At 43.6% G+C, this 18,433-nt stretch overlaps 1 protein-coding gene across 1 annotated transcript; it reads right to left on the bottom strand.

The window, feature by feature from the left end:
• Positions 1-72: 72 nt before the first annotated feature.
• CEBPD (CCAAT enhancer binding protein delta) lies at positions 73-1,206 on the bottom strand. Its single transcript, XM_027042807.2, has one exon. The coding sequence runs from the start codon at positions 1,031-1,033 to the stop codon at positions 212-214; it is 822 nt and encodes a 273-aa protein (XP_026898608.1). The 5' UTR covers positions 1,034-1,206; the 3' UTR covers positions 73-211.
• Between the last annotated feature and the right edge of the window lie 17,227 nt (positions 1,207-18,433).

Raw genomic sequence — 18,433 nt, 5'->3', positions numbered from 1 at the left:
GGAAAGAAACACGTATAGCTTCTCTCGAAGTTCAGTGGTGGTTCAGTCCAGGTCGTAGGTTCCTCCGTGGGCGCGTCCCAAAGACACTGCGGCCGGCGCCCAGCGGCTCTCGCGGCGTCCGGGCGGGGCGCGCTCCGCTCCCGGGCCCGTCGGGTCTGAGGTATCGGTCGTTGGTGAGTCTCTCCCGCCCCCACGCCCCCCGGGCCGCGCGTTACCGGCAGTCGGCGGCCCCGGCGGCCGGCAGGAAGGGCGGGCTGGGCAGCTGCTTGAAGAACTGCCGGAGGCCGGCCAGGTCCCGCGTGAGCTGCTCCACGCGCTGGTGCAGTTTCTCGTTTTCGGCCGACAGCTCCACCAGCTTCTGCTGCATCTCCTGGTTGCGCCGCTTGGCCTTGTCGCGGCTCTTGCGCACGGCGATGTTGTTGCGCTCGCGCCGCTGCCGGTACTCCGGGCTGCCGCGGTCCGGACCCCTCTTGCCCGCGCTCTTCTCCCGCGCCGGGCCCGGGGCGGGGCTCGGCCCGGGGCTGCCGCGCGGCGGCTCGGGCGACGTGGGCGGCGTGGGCTGCGCCGCGGCCGCCAGGCTCACCACCGTCTGCGCGCACGCGGCCACCTGCGCCGGCAGCAGCGAGCCGGGCGCGTCGCCGTCGCCCCAGTCGGGCTCGCGCTTGAGCGGACGCGGGGCGGCGGTGCCCGGGCCGTGGGGGCGCGCGAGGCCGCCGGGCAGCAGCTCCAGGGCTCCCGCGGCGGCGCCCGCCGCGCCCGCCTTGTGGTTGCTGTTGAAGAGGTCGGCGAAGAGCTCGTCGTGGCACAGCTCTAGGGTGGGCACGGCGGCCATGGAGTCGATGTAGGCGCTGAAGTCGATGGCGCTCTCGTCGTCGTACATGGCGGGGGCTACGGCGCCCGGCTCGCCCAGGCTCCCCGGCTCGCTCCCGCGGCCTGGCTTGCCCGCCCGGCCCGGCTCGTAAAAGGGCGCGGGCTCCGCGGGCCAGGGCGCGCCGCGCGCCGGGCCGTCCAGGCTGAAGAGCGCGGCGCTCATGGCGGCGTCGGGCCGGCCTCCGTGTCCGAGCGCGGCTGTCACCTCGCTGGGCCGGGCCCCGCCGCCTTTTCTAGCTCGAGCTGACGCGCTCGCCCCGCCCCGGCTCCAGAACCGCGGGGGCGCCCCGGGGCCGCGGGGAAGGGGAGGAGGAGGAGGGGGGCGGCGGGCGGCGGCGCCCAGGGAGACCCCGCCCCGAGCACCCCGCCCGGCCCCGGAGCCGCCCCCGAGCCCCCCCCCCCCCCGCCCCCGGCCGCTGTCCTCTCGCTGCCCCCACCCCCACCCCCACGCCCCGGCCCGCGCGGGAGGGGAAGGGGCGCCACTTCCTCCCCGTCCGCGGCCCGGCCCGAGCGCCTCTGCTGGGAATGGCCCTCCCTCTGCCCGCACTCCGGCTCCTTCTCTCCTTCCTGTTTGTTGGGTTTGGAGCCTCTTTGCTCTTCGGAGCGGCAGTGAAATCAAAACCAGGACTTGGCTGCGGCGCGCGCGTCCCGGGCCGGTTCCCGTCGTCAGAGGGAGCGCAAGCTGGGGGAGGGCGACTGCGGGACCGAGGACAGAGCGCTGGGGCGTTCTCCAGCCACGGCTCCGGCCCTGGGGACCCCGGTCAGCGCCACGAGCGGCAAGGAGGGCTCAGTGGGGGGGGAGGGGGGGTGCTTCGCACGTTTCCGGAAACCCGGGGCCCAATTTGGCCCTTCTCCCCCGGGTTCCCGGGGCCCAGTCGGCCCTAGGGGTCGAGGCTCGGCGTCGCGGCTGGAGCTTCAGGCCGCAGGGACCGCGGGGCACAGCAGACGGGAGACGAGGAGTCCCGACGCACGTTGGAGCCGCCGGCCGCGCTAAATGCCGGGGGCTGCCGCGCTCGCAGGCCCCGCCGGGCCCGACGGCCGGCTCGACCCCCGCAAAGTCCCGCGGCCCCGCGCTCCCCGCAAGCTCCCCGCGCCCTGGCGTTCGCGCTCGGACTGCTAAAGCAGTGCCATCTGGCGGTGGCGTCTTGCTCCAGTCCTGTGTTTAGTTCCGGGCTCTTTTCTCTGTGCCCGGTATTCCAAGAAGTCCTTCTGAGGCTAAAGCGGGTGGGTGTTCTTTAGGAGAAAGAGATTTACACGAGCAGCTCTGACAGCGTATTACGTTGCTGGCTCTTCATACTGTAAAATGCATGAAGAGACGGTATGGATTGATTTTGTTCGTTGTTTCCTGCAATTTGGGGCAGGCGTTTCTGGGCAAGTGCACTTATTAAATCACTGACCTTATTCCAACGTGGCCTCGTTCTCACATCTGTGCTTGGCTTCGGCTTCTCACTCACCAGACTTTTAACGCTCCAAAAACACCGGAGTTAATGCAGGCAATTCCAGAGGTAATTTCTAATGATATACTATGGATGTTTTATAGGTTTTCTACAAGGACAAACATGTTGCTTTAGAATTACTTGGAGAGGGCACATGATGTTACACTATTGATTAATTTCCTATGAAGGGTAAAACCCAGGGACACATATAGTGTGGGCTCATGCCTAACCGAAGAAAAAGCTGAAGACATATGTCTCGGTTCTTATTTAGGAACCTATAGAAACACTATCGAAGCTCTCTCCAATCAGAGAATGTAAAATGAATATATGGAGGAACCATATCCGTATGAAAATAATTCAGTGAGGTGATTAGTCGATTCACATATCAGATTAGGATTGAGCTTGAAAGGGATGGGAGGCCAACATTTTTTTAGTGTATTATGCACTAATGATAACTTTTGGATTTAAATTTTTTTCTTCCCTTTTCCAGAAGAAGGGAGAAGGGGAGAGATCATAGACCAGCAAACTATGGATTTGTTGTGACATTTGAGGGAAAATTGAAGGCTTTTTAAAAAATAATAGAGCAGTTGAAGGTTGAGGGGCTGTCAAAAAGACAGTTGTTCGTAGTTCTTTCTTAAATGCCTCCACTTTCTGCCCTTTCCCAGCTCTACTATAAATTTATTCAAGATAAATACCGATCTGTTCATTTCTCGTCGTTAGGGATCTGTTTCAAGTAATTACTTGAGCCTTCTCGAGTCTTCAGTATTCTGAGCAGAAGGGGCCAAATGAAGGCGTCAAGTAAGAAAGCACACCTTCAAAACGTGGAGGCTTTGGGTTCCCCGTGTTTATGAAGGTGCTCCTATGTTGCGCATAGTTGAGACTTTCCGATGAAGTCCCCTCCCTGTGGACTTTCTAAACACATCAGCCTTTTAGAAAAGCCAGGAGGCTGAAAATGCTTAAAATATGCTCGAGTATTGTTGAGCACTGTCAGAATTAGAAAGTCCTCCTGCGCATCCATAACAGAGTGACCATAACTCGGTTCTGATGAGAGATCATTTTGGGGTGCTTCGTATGGCACAAGATGTGAGCCAAGAACAGGTCTCCTCCAAATTAAAGTGTGGAACAGTGCAAATGTTCTGGGAGCGGTGCTATCAAAAATGTAAAAATGACGTTTCGAGAGACAGACTGTTGACTTCAGCGCCCTCTTTAGATTATTATTCTCAACCGTCACATTAGATATTTTGTTGACCTGCCTTAGGACTAACTTTAACTTCTTGGTCTATTTTCATGCGTTTCATCTCAGTCAACAGTGAGGTTACAAATACAGACTTTTTTGGGTAAAACTCATTCAAATATATATTAGTTTGAAAAGGCAAGACGGGTTAAAGTAATGAAAACACAAGGTCCGTGTGAATTGGAGTCACATCCTTGGTGCTGTTAAGTCCTGTATATTTATTAAAAACCGACCCCGATTGGTAAAAATTTCTGCATTCAGCCTCTGGAGACTGAGCCCCCAGATCACACAGTAGCCAGAGCTGAAAACAGGTATTTGGTTATGTCAGATTGTGTTGCTCATTTGTCCAACCTGCCATATATTTGCTCACGTTCCCAGTAATAAAAACGCAGAGGAGAGGCGGTTTGCCTTCCCGGCCTGTTTTCTTGTGGACTTATCCCACCGTCAGCCCACACCTGTCTGTCCTCCCTGCCACGACCCAGCTCCTCAGCCACCCCCTTGGTGGCGCTTGCCCACCCCAAATCAATCCGTTTTGCACATGGCCTCCAAGAGGGCTTCGGAGAGGAAGACATCATCACATTGCTGTGTTCCTCAGAATCTCCTGAAAAGTTCTTTGCTACGACAATAGTGTGTCACTTTCTGAGTGTGAACCCTCCACAGCCCACTCTTTTCAATCCATTTCCTACCACGAGCAACTGACCGGTGACCCAACTCTGAATATCCTCCAGACCCGCCTGGTCCCCTACGGGTGATGCCGACGGTTCTGCTGACGGGGCTTTTCCTCTACGGCTTGGCTGGCTGCGCCCTTCCATCAACTCTCTAGCCCTCCCGAACGGCACCTCTCTGTTGCCTTCTGTGACTTACTTTAGCCAAATTAATCAGTGCCTCATCTGGTTTCCCGGAAAAGTACATCCCACATAGTGCCAATTGTTACACGTATTTTTTTTTTATTTTATTGAAATTGGGATTCACGTGACAATCAGCATCGGCCAACGAGACATTGCTTGTACCTGGGTGTCGGGCTGGGGGTGAAGTCCCGGGGATGACAGTGCAGCTTCCAAGGAATTCCACGTCCCAACTCTCACGGTGGGACAGACAGCAGTGTCGTGTAAAAAGCCCAAGCGTCAGTGACTGAATTGAGAAGTGATTCAGAGGAGGAAAACGGTGAACGTGAAGTGTAGAAATGTCATAAGCAATGTACCCGGCTTGTATTTTCCTGTTCACCCATGCATTTGTGCCACAGATTAAAATCAGTGTCTGTAGGAGACTGAGTTCTTCGTAGGACCACAACCTGGTAATGTTAAGAAAAGGAGAGGAGCCAAGTGTGTAAAAGTCGTGGAGTAGGGAGCACCAGGGCTCTGTCCCTCCACATTAACAGCTGGTACACTGTCCGAATCAACTTGCGTGCAAGTCTAAAATCTGGCCCAAAACGTGTACAGGAGGAAAGCGCAGTGAAGAAGCCGCTCGGCTGCCACTAAGCGAGCGGGGTGGCATTTTGCATCTCCCGCGTGCTGTCCCCCACCCTCCGGGCCGCTGGCGGTCGTGAAGACGGCGGTGGGAGCTCCTGGTGCAGGCTGCTGGTGCCGGAGGAGCGATGCAGACTCTGTTCTCAGTGGACTGACGAGCTGTGGATCTGTCCGGTGACCCCCTGAGGGACTGGGGCGAGGGGTGGCCTTTGGGCATTTGCCAAAAGCACGTAGGAGCAAAGCTACTGGCTGTAGCAGCCTAAGACGAGCGAAAGGGAGACCAAACCCCTGGGGAAAGAAGACTTTGGGAAAGGAGATACGTGGGGGGAAAGGGCTTTTAAAAGCCCCTGCATGTTCCAGGAAATCAGGAAGTCCACAGGCATGCCCCGGACGGGCTGCATACGCAGGACCGAAGAATGCCCCCGTCTTTCACTTCTGGCTGAACTTCATGCTCCACTCATTCGGGAAGTGAAAGCGGAGGCAGAATTCATTTGAAAAAGCCTAGCTAAGCATTGAAAGAGTATCCCAACACACAAACCAATCTGCAAAAACTACAAGTGTGTTTTTTTCGTGTGTGTGTGTGTGTGTGTGTGTACATATACAGAGATACTTTTGGCTTCAGGCATTTAAGGTAACCATTAAAACAGACCATATTCACGAATCAACATGATACATCAGGAACAGGATAAAAACCTTGTGATCATGTCAATAGATGCAAAAAAAAAAGCATTTTCAAAGTACATCCATTCATGATTTTAAAAAAAACCCTCAACAAAGTAGATTTAGGGGGAACATAACATAATAAATGTCTTACATGAAAAACTCCACAATGAACATCATACAGTGGGGAGAAACTGAGAGTTTTTCCCTTAAGGCCAGCAATAAGACAGGGATGTCCACTCTCACCATTATTATTTAACATAGTGCTGGAAGTCCTAAGCCACAGTAATCAATGAGAACAAATAAAAACCAACTGAATCACTAAGAAGTCAAACTTTCACTACCTGCCAATGACAGGATACTATATATAAAAAACCCAAAAGACTCTACCCAAAAATTGCTAGAATTGACAAATGAATTCAGGAAGTCACAGGATATAAAATCAGCATACAGAAATCTGTTGCATTTCTATATTCCAATAATGAAGAAAGAGAAATTAATAAAATAATCCCAGCTACAAATTGCACTGAAAAGAATAAGATACCTGGGAATAAACCTAACTAAAGAGGTGAAAGACTTGCACTCCAAAAACCAGAAAACACTGATGAAAGAAATTGAAGATGGCACAAAGAAATGGAAAGACATTCCATGCTCATGAATTGGAAGAACAAATTGAAAGGGCGGGCCTACGCCGGCCAACTCCATCTTGTTCTGTGTTCTCCACCTTGAGTGACTATGTCCCCGGCATGACCCCTTTTCTGGGAAAATCGCAGAAACCTCAGACCGCGCCTCCTCCCCTTGAGTAACCTCCCGCTCACCCGTTCAAACTTCCTGATCAAAACACTCCCAGCGACCTGCATAACAGGACTCCGACCCTTCCCCGGCCAATCAGCTGAGGCCACAGCCATTACCTCACCAACTGCCCCTAGACCCCTATAAAACCTTTGTCCTTTTGAAACTCGCTCTCTGTCCGGTATCTCACCGCTGCGTCGGTGCAGGTAGGGGATTGAGCTCCAGCTAGCTCGAATAAAGGCTCTTTTGCTTTTGCATCGGACTCAGCTCCCTGGCGGTATTTGGGGATCACGAATTCTGGGCATAACACAAATATAGTTAAAATGCCAGTACTACCCCAAGCAATCTACACATTTAATGCAATCCCTATCAAAATACCAACAGCATTTTTCACAGAACTGTAACAAACAGTTCTGTAATCTGTATGGAACCACAAAAGATCCTGAATAGCCAAAGCAATCTTGAAAGAGAAAAACAAAACCGGAGGTATCACAATTCCAGACTTCAAGTTATATGACAAAGCTGTAGTGACCAAAATAGGATGGTACTGGCACAAAAATCAACACACAATTCAATGAAACAAAATAGTAAGCCCAGAAATAAACCGACAATTGTGTGGTCAATTAATCTTCAAAAAAGGAAAGACTATCTAATGGGAAAGTCTCTTCAACAAATCGTGCTGAGAAAACCGGACAGTAACATGCAAAAGAACGAAACTGGGCCACCTTCTTATACCATACACAAAAGTACATTCACAATGGATGAAAGACCTTATGTGAGACCTGAAAACATAAAAATCTAGAAGAGAACACAAGCAATAATGTCTCTGACATCAGCTGTAGCGACATTTTTCTAGATACGTCTCCTGAGGCAAGGGAAATAAAGGCAAAAACTATTGGAACTACACCAAAATACAAAGCTTTTGCACAGCAAAGGAAGCAGTCAACAAAACTAAAAAGTGGCTCAGTCGGTAAAGCATCACACTTCAGTTCAGGTAATCAGCTGGTGAGTTCAAGTCCCGCCTTGGGCTCTTTGCTGTCAGCACAGAACCTGCTTCAGACTCTCTGTCTCCCTCTCTCTCGGCCCCTCCCTCCCCCACTCATGCTTGCTTGCTCTTACTCTCTTAAAAATAAATATTTAAAATAAAATTCATAAAGAAAATAACAAAAAGGTAACCTCTTGAATGGGAAAAGATATTTGCAAATGAAATATCTAATAAAGGGTTAGTATCTAAAATATGTAAAGAATTTATACAGTTCAACACCCATAAAACAGCCCAATTTGAAAAAATGGGCAGAAGACATGAACAGACATTTCTCCAAAGAAGACATACAAATGGCCAACAGACACATGCAAAGATGCTCAACATCACAAATCATCAGGGAAATGCAAATCAAAACTACAATGTGATATCACCTCACTCCTGTAAGAATGGGTAAAATAAAAAGCTGAAGAAACAAGTGTTGGCGAAGATGTGGAGTAAAAGGATCCCTTGTACACTGTTGGTAGAAATGCAAACAGGTGCAGCCACTCTGGAAAACAGTATGGAGGTTCCTCAAAAAGTTGAAACCAGAAGCACCCTATGATCCAGCAATTGTGCTACTGTGCCATCCACCCAAAAGAACACAAAAACATTAATTCAGACAGATACCTACACCCTTATGTTTATAGCAGCATTATTTACAATAGCCAAATTATGAAAGTAGCCATGTCCATCAGATAAATGGATAAAGAAGATGTGGTATATATGCACAATGGAATATTATTCAGCCATAAAAAAAAAAGAATGAAATCTTTCCATTTGCAAGGACATTGATGGAGCTAGAGAGTATAATGCTAAGTGAACTAAGGAAGGCAAATACCATATAATTTCACTCATGTGGAATTTAAGAAACAAAACAAACAAGCAAAGGAAAAAGAGAAAGAGACAAACCAAGAAACAGACACTTAACTATAGAGAACAAAATGATGGTTACCAGAGCGGAGGTGGGAGAGGGGATGGGTGGAACAGGTGATGGGGATTCAGGAGGACACTTGCTGTGATGAGCACTGGACGATGTATGGAAGTGTTGAATCACTATATTGTATACCTGAAACTAATATAAGCACTATATGTTAACTATACTGGAATTAGAATAAAAACTCAATTTAAAACAAAAAGGTCTACCAAGGGGCATCTAGCTGGCTCAGTAGGTAGAGTATGCAATTCTTGATCTAGGGGTCATGAGTTCATGCCCCATGCTGGGTGTAGAGCCTACTTAAATTTTTTTAATTTTTATTTATTTTTTTATTTTTTTAATTTTATTTTTTATTTTTTAAAATTTACATCCAAGTTAGCTAGCATATAGTGAAACAATGATTTCAGGAGTAGATTCCTTAGTGCCCCTAACCCATTTAGCCCATCACGCCTCCCACAATCCCTCCAGTTTGTTCTCCATATTTATGAGTCTCTTCTGTTTTGTCCCCCTCCCTGTTTTTATATTATTTTTGTTTCCCTTCCCTTATGTTCATCTGTTTTGTCTCTTAAAAACCTCATCTGAGTAAAGTCATATGATTTTTGTCTTTGACTAATTTCACTTAGCATAATACCCTCCAGTTCCATCCACATAGTTGCAAGTGGCAAGATTTCATTGTTTTTGATTGCCAAGCAATACTCTATTGTGTGTGTGTGTGTGTGTGTGTGTGTGTGTGTGTGTATACAGAACATCTTTATCCATTCATCCGTCGATGGACATTTGGGCTCTTTCCATACTTTGGCTATTGTTGATACTGCTGCTCTAAACATGAGGGTGCATGTGTCCCTTCGAAACAGCACACCTGTATCCCGTGGATAAATGCCTAGTAGTGCAACTGCTGGGTTAGGGTAGTTCTATTTTTAGTTTTTTGAGGAACCTCCATACTTTTTTCCAAGGTGTCTGCACCAGCTTGCATTCCCATACTTAAATTTTTTTAAAAAGGGACTAAATGGGAGATCATGCAAATAATATATCCAGTAGGGGGTTAATATCTAAAATATATAAAGAACACATACCAATCAACACCAAAAAAACAATCTGATTAAAAGATGGGCATAAGACTCAGACATTTTTCCAAAAAAAGCCCATACAGATGGCCAACATACACATAAAAAGATGCTCAACATCATTCATCGTCAGAGAAATGCAAATCAAAACCACAAGATATCACCTCATATCTGGCAGAATGGCTAAAATCAAAAAAGACGAGAAATAAAAGGGTTGGCAAGGATATGGAGGAAAGGGAACCCTTGTACTGATGGTGGGAATGTAAAACTGGTACAAACAGTATGGAGGTTGTTCAAAAGTTAAAAATAGAACTGCAGTATGATCCAGCAATCCCACCTATGAGTACTTATCCAAAGAAAAACACTAATTTGGAAAAATTAATGTACCCCTATGTTCACTGCAGCATTAGTGAGCAGAGCCAAGATATGCAAGTGATTTAAAATTGTCCATCACTAGGGCACCTGGGTGGCTCAGTCGGTTAAGCTTACAACTCTTGGTTTCTGCTCAGGTCATGATCTCATGGTTTCGTGAGTTCAAGCCCCACATCGGGATCTGTGCTGGCAGCACAGAGCCTGCTTGGGATTCTCTTTCCTTTTCTCTCTGCCCCTCCCCCACTCATGCTGTCTCTGTCTCTCTCAAAATAAATAAACAAAAAAATTTTAAAGTGCCCATCAACAGATGAATGGATAAAGAAAATGTAGTGTGTGTGTGTGTGTGTGTGTGTGTGTGTATTCCACATGGAATGGAATATTACTCAGCCGTAAAGGAGAATGGCATCTTGTCATCTGTGACAACATGGATGGAACTTGAGGGAATTATGCTAAGTTAAGTAAGTTAGACAAAGATAAATACCATAAGATTTCACACATATGTGGAATCTTAAAAACAAAACAAGTGTACAAACAACACAGGAGCAGAGTCATAAATACAAACTGATGTTTGCCAAAAGGGGATGTGGGGGAATAGGTGAAATAAGTGAAGGGGATTAATGGGTATAAAATTCCAGTTATAAAATGAATAAGTCCTAGGGATATAAAGCATAGGGAATACAGTCAATAATACAGTAGTAACTTTGTTGGTGACAGATGTTAAATAGATTAATGGTGATCATTTCATAATGTATAAAAATATCAAACCACTGTTGGACCCCTGAAACTAATATAATATTGTCAACTATACTTCAATCATAATCATAAATCACCTGTATTAAAAATGTTTAAAGAGCTAAGAGAAACCATGGACAAAGATCTAAAGTAAACCAGGAGAATAACGTATCACCAAATAGAGACTATCAAGAGATTCAGAAGTGATCAAAAAGGAACTAAATCCTGAAGCTGAAATTCAGTGAAAATTTTACTAGAGGGTTACAATAGAACTGAACAAGCAGAAGAAAAGACTCAGCAAATTTGAATATGGGACAATTGAAATTATCTTATCAGGGAATCATAAAAATAAAAGAATGAAGAGAAGTGAACAGAACCTGAGGGGCCTTGGCACACCATCAAGAACACCAGCAGGTGCACAGTGGAAGTCCCAGAAGAAGAGGGAGAGGCAGGGGTAGAAAGATTATCTGAAGAAACAAGGACTAGCAATTTCCCACATTTTGTGAAAGATCTGAGTCTACACAACAAGCCCAACAAATGCCAAGTGGAATCTCAAAGAGATCCACATCAAGAAAGACTGTCATCAAATTGTGCAAAGCCAAACACAAAGAGGATCTTGAAACCAGCAAGAATAAAGTGACTCATCACAAGCAAGTGATTCTCAATAAGGTTCATAGTCAATTTCACCTCAGCAACCATGGAAGCCAGAGCATCATGATAAAAGAAGTATATGCCAATAAAGAATATGTCCAGCACAGATGAAGGAGAAATGAAGACATTCCCTAGTAAACAAAAAGCACTTTGATGGTCTTTTGGGACTTAGTACCTTACTCCCAAGGAACCTAAGAAGCATCTCACCATCACAGCCTTACTAGAACCAGACAAACCTCCAAACAGGCTGAAGAACAAGCTAAGCAAGCAAAGCAGCCTGCACTCTTCCCATCACTGTCAGACAAAAATTGGGTGAGTGCTGACTTATGCAAACACTCACTCATGAGACAGAAATTGCAGAACACCAGCCTTCCTAAAGGGAGACTCCAGCACATTATTGGAGCGAAAAATACAAATATGGTTGCAGTGGAAGCACTAGGAGAAACTTTCCCAACACTATCCCTCCCCTAAGGAAACACTGAATATGGCTGATTTGTCTGGTGGAGACACCCTCTCCCATGGGAGAAATGGAAGGTAGTGAATAAATGCCTCATTACCTTAGGCAGACAGGAACCCTTTTGTCTCCAACAGTACCTGGAGTAGTAAGGTGGGAGCTCTACCACTGGGGAGAGGGAGGATATTGGGAAAGAGGCAGATTAATTTCAAAGGCCCTAGAGGGACTCTACGTAGAAGTAAGTTCACTCAGTAACCTCTGGGAGTACCACCCCCTGGAGATGTCCCTATAGGATACAAGGGCACCTCCAACATGCCAAGTGCTAACACCACACCTCCCCCCACTCTCCTGCTGGTTTCTTGTGTATACTCCACAGTATGACTTGAGAGCAAGCTCTGGTAGACAGGGGAGCACACTCAGAAAGCAAGCCACAGTCAATGGGCAAGGTAGAAACTATAAACTTGAGCTATAACTATAGCGCCACCTTCTAGAAAAAAAGGAGAGGTTTCCAATAGCCAGCTTGGTGACTGATAAGAACCAAAGAAGACATAAAAGTTTAAAAATTTGGCAAGAAAGCAAGAAGAGTGGAACAGGTTTACTTTCACAAACACAGAGGAAAACTCAGATAACATTAATACCAGAGAACATAACACCTCATCTGCTAAAGGCAATCACCACAGAGTTAAGGAGGTGTCTGCTACTTTAAATGTGAAAGCATCAATGCATAGCCACAAGAAATATAAAAAAATCAAAGAAATATGGCGTCTAAAAAAGAAAACAACAGTTGTCTAGCAACCAAGCTCAAAGGCATGGAATTTTGCAATCTAATGTATAAAGAATTCAAAATAGTGATTATAAAGAAACTCAACAAATTATAACAAAATTAAGAAAGGCAATTCAATAAAATCAGAAATGAAATATATAATCAAAATGAATTATTTTCCAAGGAGATTGAAATTATAAAAAAAGAACCGGCAGGGCTGAAGAATTCAATGAAGGAGATGAAGAATGCAATAGAAAGCCTCTGAAGCAGAGCAGACCAGATGGAAGAAAGAGTAAGTGACTTCAATGATAGGAATTTTGAAATAACACAGAAGAGATGAAAGAACAGATTTAAGGGAGTGAAGAAAGTCTACATGAACCATAGGATTCCATCAAAAAGATAAATATCAGAATAATCAGGATGCCAGAAGGAGAAGTGAGGGAGAAGGGGCAGAGTTTACTTAGAGAAATAATAGCTGAGAACTTCCAAAATCTGAGTAGAACTGAACATACAACTCCACAAAGTGAATACATCATCTTGTTATCTCAATGCACAAGGACCTTCTCCAAAATACATTGTAAAGAAACTGTCAAAAATCAATGGTATAGAAAGAATCTTAAAGGCAGCGAGAGAAAAAAAAAATGAATGTAACCTACAGGGATGCCTGGGAGGCTCAGTCTGTTAAGCGTCAACTCTTGGTTTTGGCTCAGGTCATTATCTCATGGTTAATGGGTTTGAGCCCTGTGTTGGACTCTGCTGACAGTGCTGAGCCTGCTTGGGATTCTCTCTCTCCCTCTCTGTCTCTCTGCCTCTCTAGGATACATGCTTTCTCTCTCTCTCTCTCAAAAATAAACATTTAGAAGAAAAAAAAAAAAAGAATGTAACCTACAAGAGAACTTCCAGTAGGCTTCCAGCAGAATCTTACAGGCCAGGGGAGAGTGAAATAACATATGCAAAGGGCAGAAACATAAAAAGTGCCAGCCAAGAATGCTTTCTCTGCCAAGTTATCATTCAGATATGGAGAAATAACAGCTTTCCCAGAAAAACAAAAGCTGAGGGGAGTTCATCACCACTATACCTTCTTTGCAAGAAAGATTGAAAGGAGTCCCTCAGGCCAAAATGAAAAGACATTAATCAGTGACATGAAAACATATGAAAGTACATAACACACTATGAAAGGTGGGATCATAAATATATACGCATCCAACATGGGAGCACTTGAATATATTAAGCAAATACAGAAATAACGGGGAAAACAGACAAGAATACAATAATCATAAGGGACTTTAATACCACTTTCAACAAATGGATAGATCACCCAGAAAGAAAATTGACAAGGAAGCATGGACTTGAACCAAACCTTAGACTAAATGGACCTAACAGACATCTATAGAACATTCCATTCAACAGCAGAATATTATTCTCAAGCACACAGAGAATACTCTTGAAGATAGATCATGTGATAGGACACAAAACAAGTCTTTGGAAACTTAAGATTGAAATCATACCAAGTACCTTTTCTAACCACAATGATATGAGATGAGAAGTCAACAACATGAAGAAAGCTGGAAAACCCACAAACACATTAAAACTGAACAGTATGCTCCTGAACAACCAATTGATCAAAGAAGAAATCAAAATGCAAATCAAAGAATATCTGAAAACAAATGAAAATGGAAACACAACAAACCATAACTTATGAGATGCTGCAAAAGCAGTTCTGAGAGACATGTGTATATATTAAGAAATTTTAAAGACTGAAAATAAACACTCTAACTTTACACCTCAAAGGATCAGAAAAAGAACAAATGAAGCCTAAAATTAGCAGAAGAAAGGAAATAATAAAGATCACAATGAAAATAAGTGAAATAGAAACCAGAAAAACAATAGAAGATCAAAAAAATAAGAGTTGGTTTTTCAAAAAGATAAACAAAATTCGCAAATCTTTAATGGAACTAAGAAAAAAGAGAAGAAATAAAGAAGAAATAAATGAAATCAGAAATATAACCAGTAGACACTACAATAGACACTGAATTCCAATAGACACTACAGAAATACATAGGATCATAGGTGATCACTATGGGCAAGTATATGCCAACAAATTTGATAGCCTAGAAGAAATGGATTAAGTATCTAGAATCATACTATCTACCAATACTGAACCAGGAAAAAATAGAAATTCTGAACAGACCAATAATGAGTAAAAAGAGTGAATCAATAATAAAAATTGTTCCAACATAGAAAATTTCAGAACCAGATGACTCCACTGGTGAATTCAACCAAACATTTAAGTAATTAACACAAATCTTTTTTTTTTTACATTTTATTTTTTCTAATATAATTTGTTGTCAAATTAGCTAACATACAGTGTGTACAGTGTTCTCTTGGTTTTGGGGTAGATTCCCATGATTCATCGCTTACATACAACACCCAGTGCTCATCCCAACAAGTGCCCTCCTCAATGCCTATCATTTTCAAACTCTTCCAAAAAATTGAAAAGGAGGGCATAGTTCCAAACTTGTTCTGTAATAACAGTAATACACAGTAATAACTTTTTTTAAATGTTTATTTATTTTTTGAGAGAGACAGAGACAGATGCAAGTGGGTTAGGGGCAGAGAGAGAGACACACACAGAATGTGAAGCAGGCTCCAGGCCCTGAGCTGTCAGCACAGAGCCCAATCCGGGGCTCGAACCCACAAGCTGTGAGATCATGACCTGAGCTGAAGTCGGACGCTCAACTGACTGAGCCACCCAGGCGCCCCCACAGTAATAACTTGATACCAAAGCCAGATAAGGACACTACAAGACAACTACAGGCCAATATCCCTGATAAACATAAGTGAAAAACCCTCAAGAACTCATTAAAATGATTTACTACATGACCAAGCAGTATTTACCTCTGGGATGCAGGAGTGGTTTAACATATGCAAATCAATAAATGTGATATACCACAATAATAGAATGAACAATAAAAGTCATACTATTATCTCAATTGATGGAGATAAAGCATATGACAAAATACATCATTTTATAATTAAAACACTCAACAGACTCAACAAACCAACAGCTAACATTGTACCCAATGGTAAAAAAATGTAAAGCTTTTCCTCTAAGATCAGGAACAAGACAAGGGTATCCACTCTCACCATGTATTCAACATAGTACTGGAAGTCCTAGCTAGAGCAATCAGGCAAGGCAAAGAAAAGGCATCCAAATTGCAAAGGAATAAATAAAATGGACATTTGCAGATTATATGATCTTATATCTTGAAAATCCCAGACTCAATTTAAAAACTGCTGTATATAGGGGCGCCTGGGTGGCGCAGTCGGTTAAGCGTCGGACTTCAGCCAGGTCAGGATCTCGCGGTCCGTGAGTTTGAGCCCCGCGTCGGGCTCTGGGCTGATGGCTCAGAGCCTGGAGCCTGTTTCCGATTCTGTGTCTCCCTCCCTCTCTGCCCCTCCCCCGTTCATGCTCTGTCTCTCTCTGTCCAAAAAATAAATAAACGTTGAAAAATAAATAAATAAATAAAAAATACAAACTGCTGTATATAATCCATGAATTCCATAAAGTTGAAAAATATAAAATCAATACACAGAAATCAATTGCATTTCTATACACTATGAAATATCTAAAAAAATAAAAAATAAAACTATGCCACTTGCAATAGCATCAAAAACAACAAAACGCCTAGGAATAAATTTAACCAAGGAAGTGAAACATGTATACAATGAAAACGATAAGATTTGCTGAAAGAAATTAAAGAAGACACAAACAGAGGGACAGCCCATGTTCATGGACTGGAAGAGTTAATATTGTTAAAATTTCCATGATACTCAAAGCCATCTATACGCTCAATGCAATGCTTAGCAAAATCCCAGTAGCTTTTGGTACTGGCACAAAAATAAGACACATAGATCAATGGAACAGAAAAGAGAGCCCAGAAATAAACCTATGCTTATATGATCAAGTAATCTATGACAAAGGAGGCAAGAATATACAATGGGGGAAAAAACAATCTCTTCAACAAATAGTGTTGGAAAAACTGGACAGCTACATACAAAAGAATGAAACTGGACTACTTTCTCACACCATACACAAAAATAAACCCAAAATGGATTAAAGATCTAAGCATGAGACCTGAAGCCATAAAACTCCTAGAATAAAATATGGGCAGTAATTTCTTTGACATTCACCATAGAAATGTTTTTCTAGATATGTCTCCTGAGGCAAGGGAAACAAAAGCAAAAATAAATTATTGGGACTCCATCAAAATAAAAGCTTTTACATAGCAAAGGAAACCATCCACAAAGCAAAAAGTCAACCTACTGAATGGAATATATTAGAAATGATATATACAATAAGGGGTTAATATCCAAAATATATAAAGAAATTATACAACTCAACACCCCCCCCCAAAAAAACCCCAAAAATCTGATTAAAAATTGGCAGAAGACGTGAATAGACACTTTTCCACAGAAGATGGATGGATGGTCAACAGACACATGAAAAGATGCTCAACATCACTAATCAGGGAAATGCAAATATCACCTTACACCTGTCAGGGTGGCTAGAATCAAAAAGACAAGAAATAACAAGTGTTGGTGAGGATCTGGAGAAAAAAGAACCCCTGTGCATTGTTCATGGGAATGTAAATTGGTGTAGCTACTGTGTAAAACAGTATGTAGGTTCCTCAAAAATTAAAAATAGAGATACCATTTGATCCAGTCATTCCACCACTGGGTATTTACTGAAAGAAAACAAAAACACTAATTTGAAAAGATATATGCATCTTTATGTTTATTGCAGCATTATTTTCAGTAGCCAAGATATGGAAGTAATCCAAGTGTCCACTGATCGATAAATGAATAAAGAAGATATGATGTGTACCCACACGCTCGTGTGCACACACCACACACAGTGCAATATTACTCAGCGATAAAAACGAATGAGACGTTGCCACACTTGTAACAACATGATTTACTCGTTAGTGAAGCAAGTTGGAGAAAGACAAATACCATATAATTTCACTTATATGTGGATTCTAAACAATCGAACAAACAAATGAAAAGCAGAAACAGACACATAAATACAGAGAACAAACTAATAATTGTCGGGGGGGGGGGAAGGGTGGAGAGATGGGCAGAATGGGTGAAGGGCAGTGAGTGATACAGTCTTCCAGTTATGGAATGAATAATCCATGGGGATAAAAGGCACAGCATAGGGAATATAGTTAATGATGACATTGTAGCTACACTTGTGGTTTACAGAGTTGTTAAATCACTATACTATACACCTGAAACTCATGTAATATTGTATGTTAACTATACTTCGGTTAAAAAAATACAATGTAGGGGCACCTGGGTGGCTCAGGCGGTTGAGTGTCTGACTCTTAATTTCAGCTTAGGCCATTATCTCATGGTCATGAGTTCAAGCCCCCTGTCAGGCTCTGCACTTGGGATTCTCTCCCTCTCTCTTTTCTCCCACTGTGCTTGTGCACACAATTGTTTTCTCTCCCTCTCTCTCTCTTTCTCTCTCTCTCAGAATACATAAAAATTTAAAAATACGATTTAAAATGTTTTAATTCTGGATAGATCTTAAAATAATGACAATGATAAAGTTAATATATCCAACTTTATACATACCATATGATCAGTATTAAAATTCCAATGGCATTCTGTATGGCAAAGACCCCAAAGAGCTAAAGCAATCATGAGGGGAAATAAAAACCCAGAAGGATCACACTTCCTGATTTAAACTATACTAGTAAGCTATACTAATTAAAACAGTATGGTACTGTAATAAAAATAGACACATGGGCCAATGGAACAGGATAGAGACCCCAGAATTAAGCCCTTGCATAAATGGCCAACTAATATTTATAAGAAAGCCAAGAATGTCCAATGGAGAAAGGATTGTCTCTTCAACAGTGTTGGGAAACTGAATGAACATATGCAGGAAGAAAGAAAGAAAGAAAGAAAGA

Source organism: Acinonyx jubatus, chromosome F2, assembly GCF_027475565.1.
Source record: "Acinonyx jubatus isolate Ajub_Pintada_27869175 chromosome F2, VMU_Ajub_asm_v1.0, whole genome shotgun sequence".
NCBI classification, from domain to species: Eukaryota; Metazoa; Chordata; class Mammalia; order Carnivora; family Felidae; genus Acinonyx; species Acinonyx jubatus.
The sequence above is the reverse complement of the archived record's forward strand: the minus strand, read 5'-3'. Positions and strand labels throughout refer to the sequence as shown.

Bases quoted from the DNA above. Each gene is read 5' to 3' on its own strand.
- CEBPD (XM_027042807.2), bottom strand. From the start codon at position 1,033: ATGAGCGCCGCGCTCTTCAGCCTGGACGGCCCGGCGCGCGGCGCGCCC.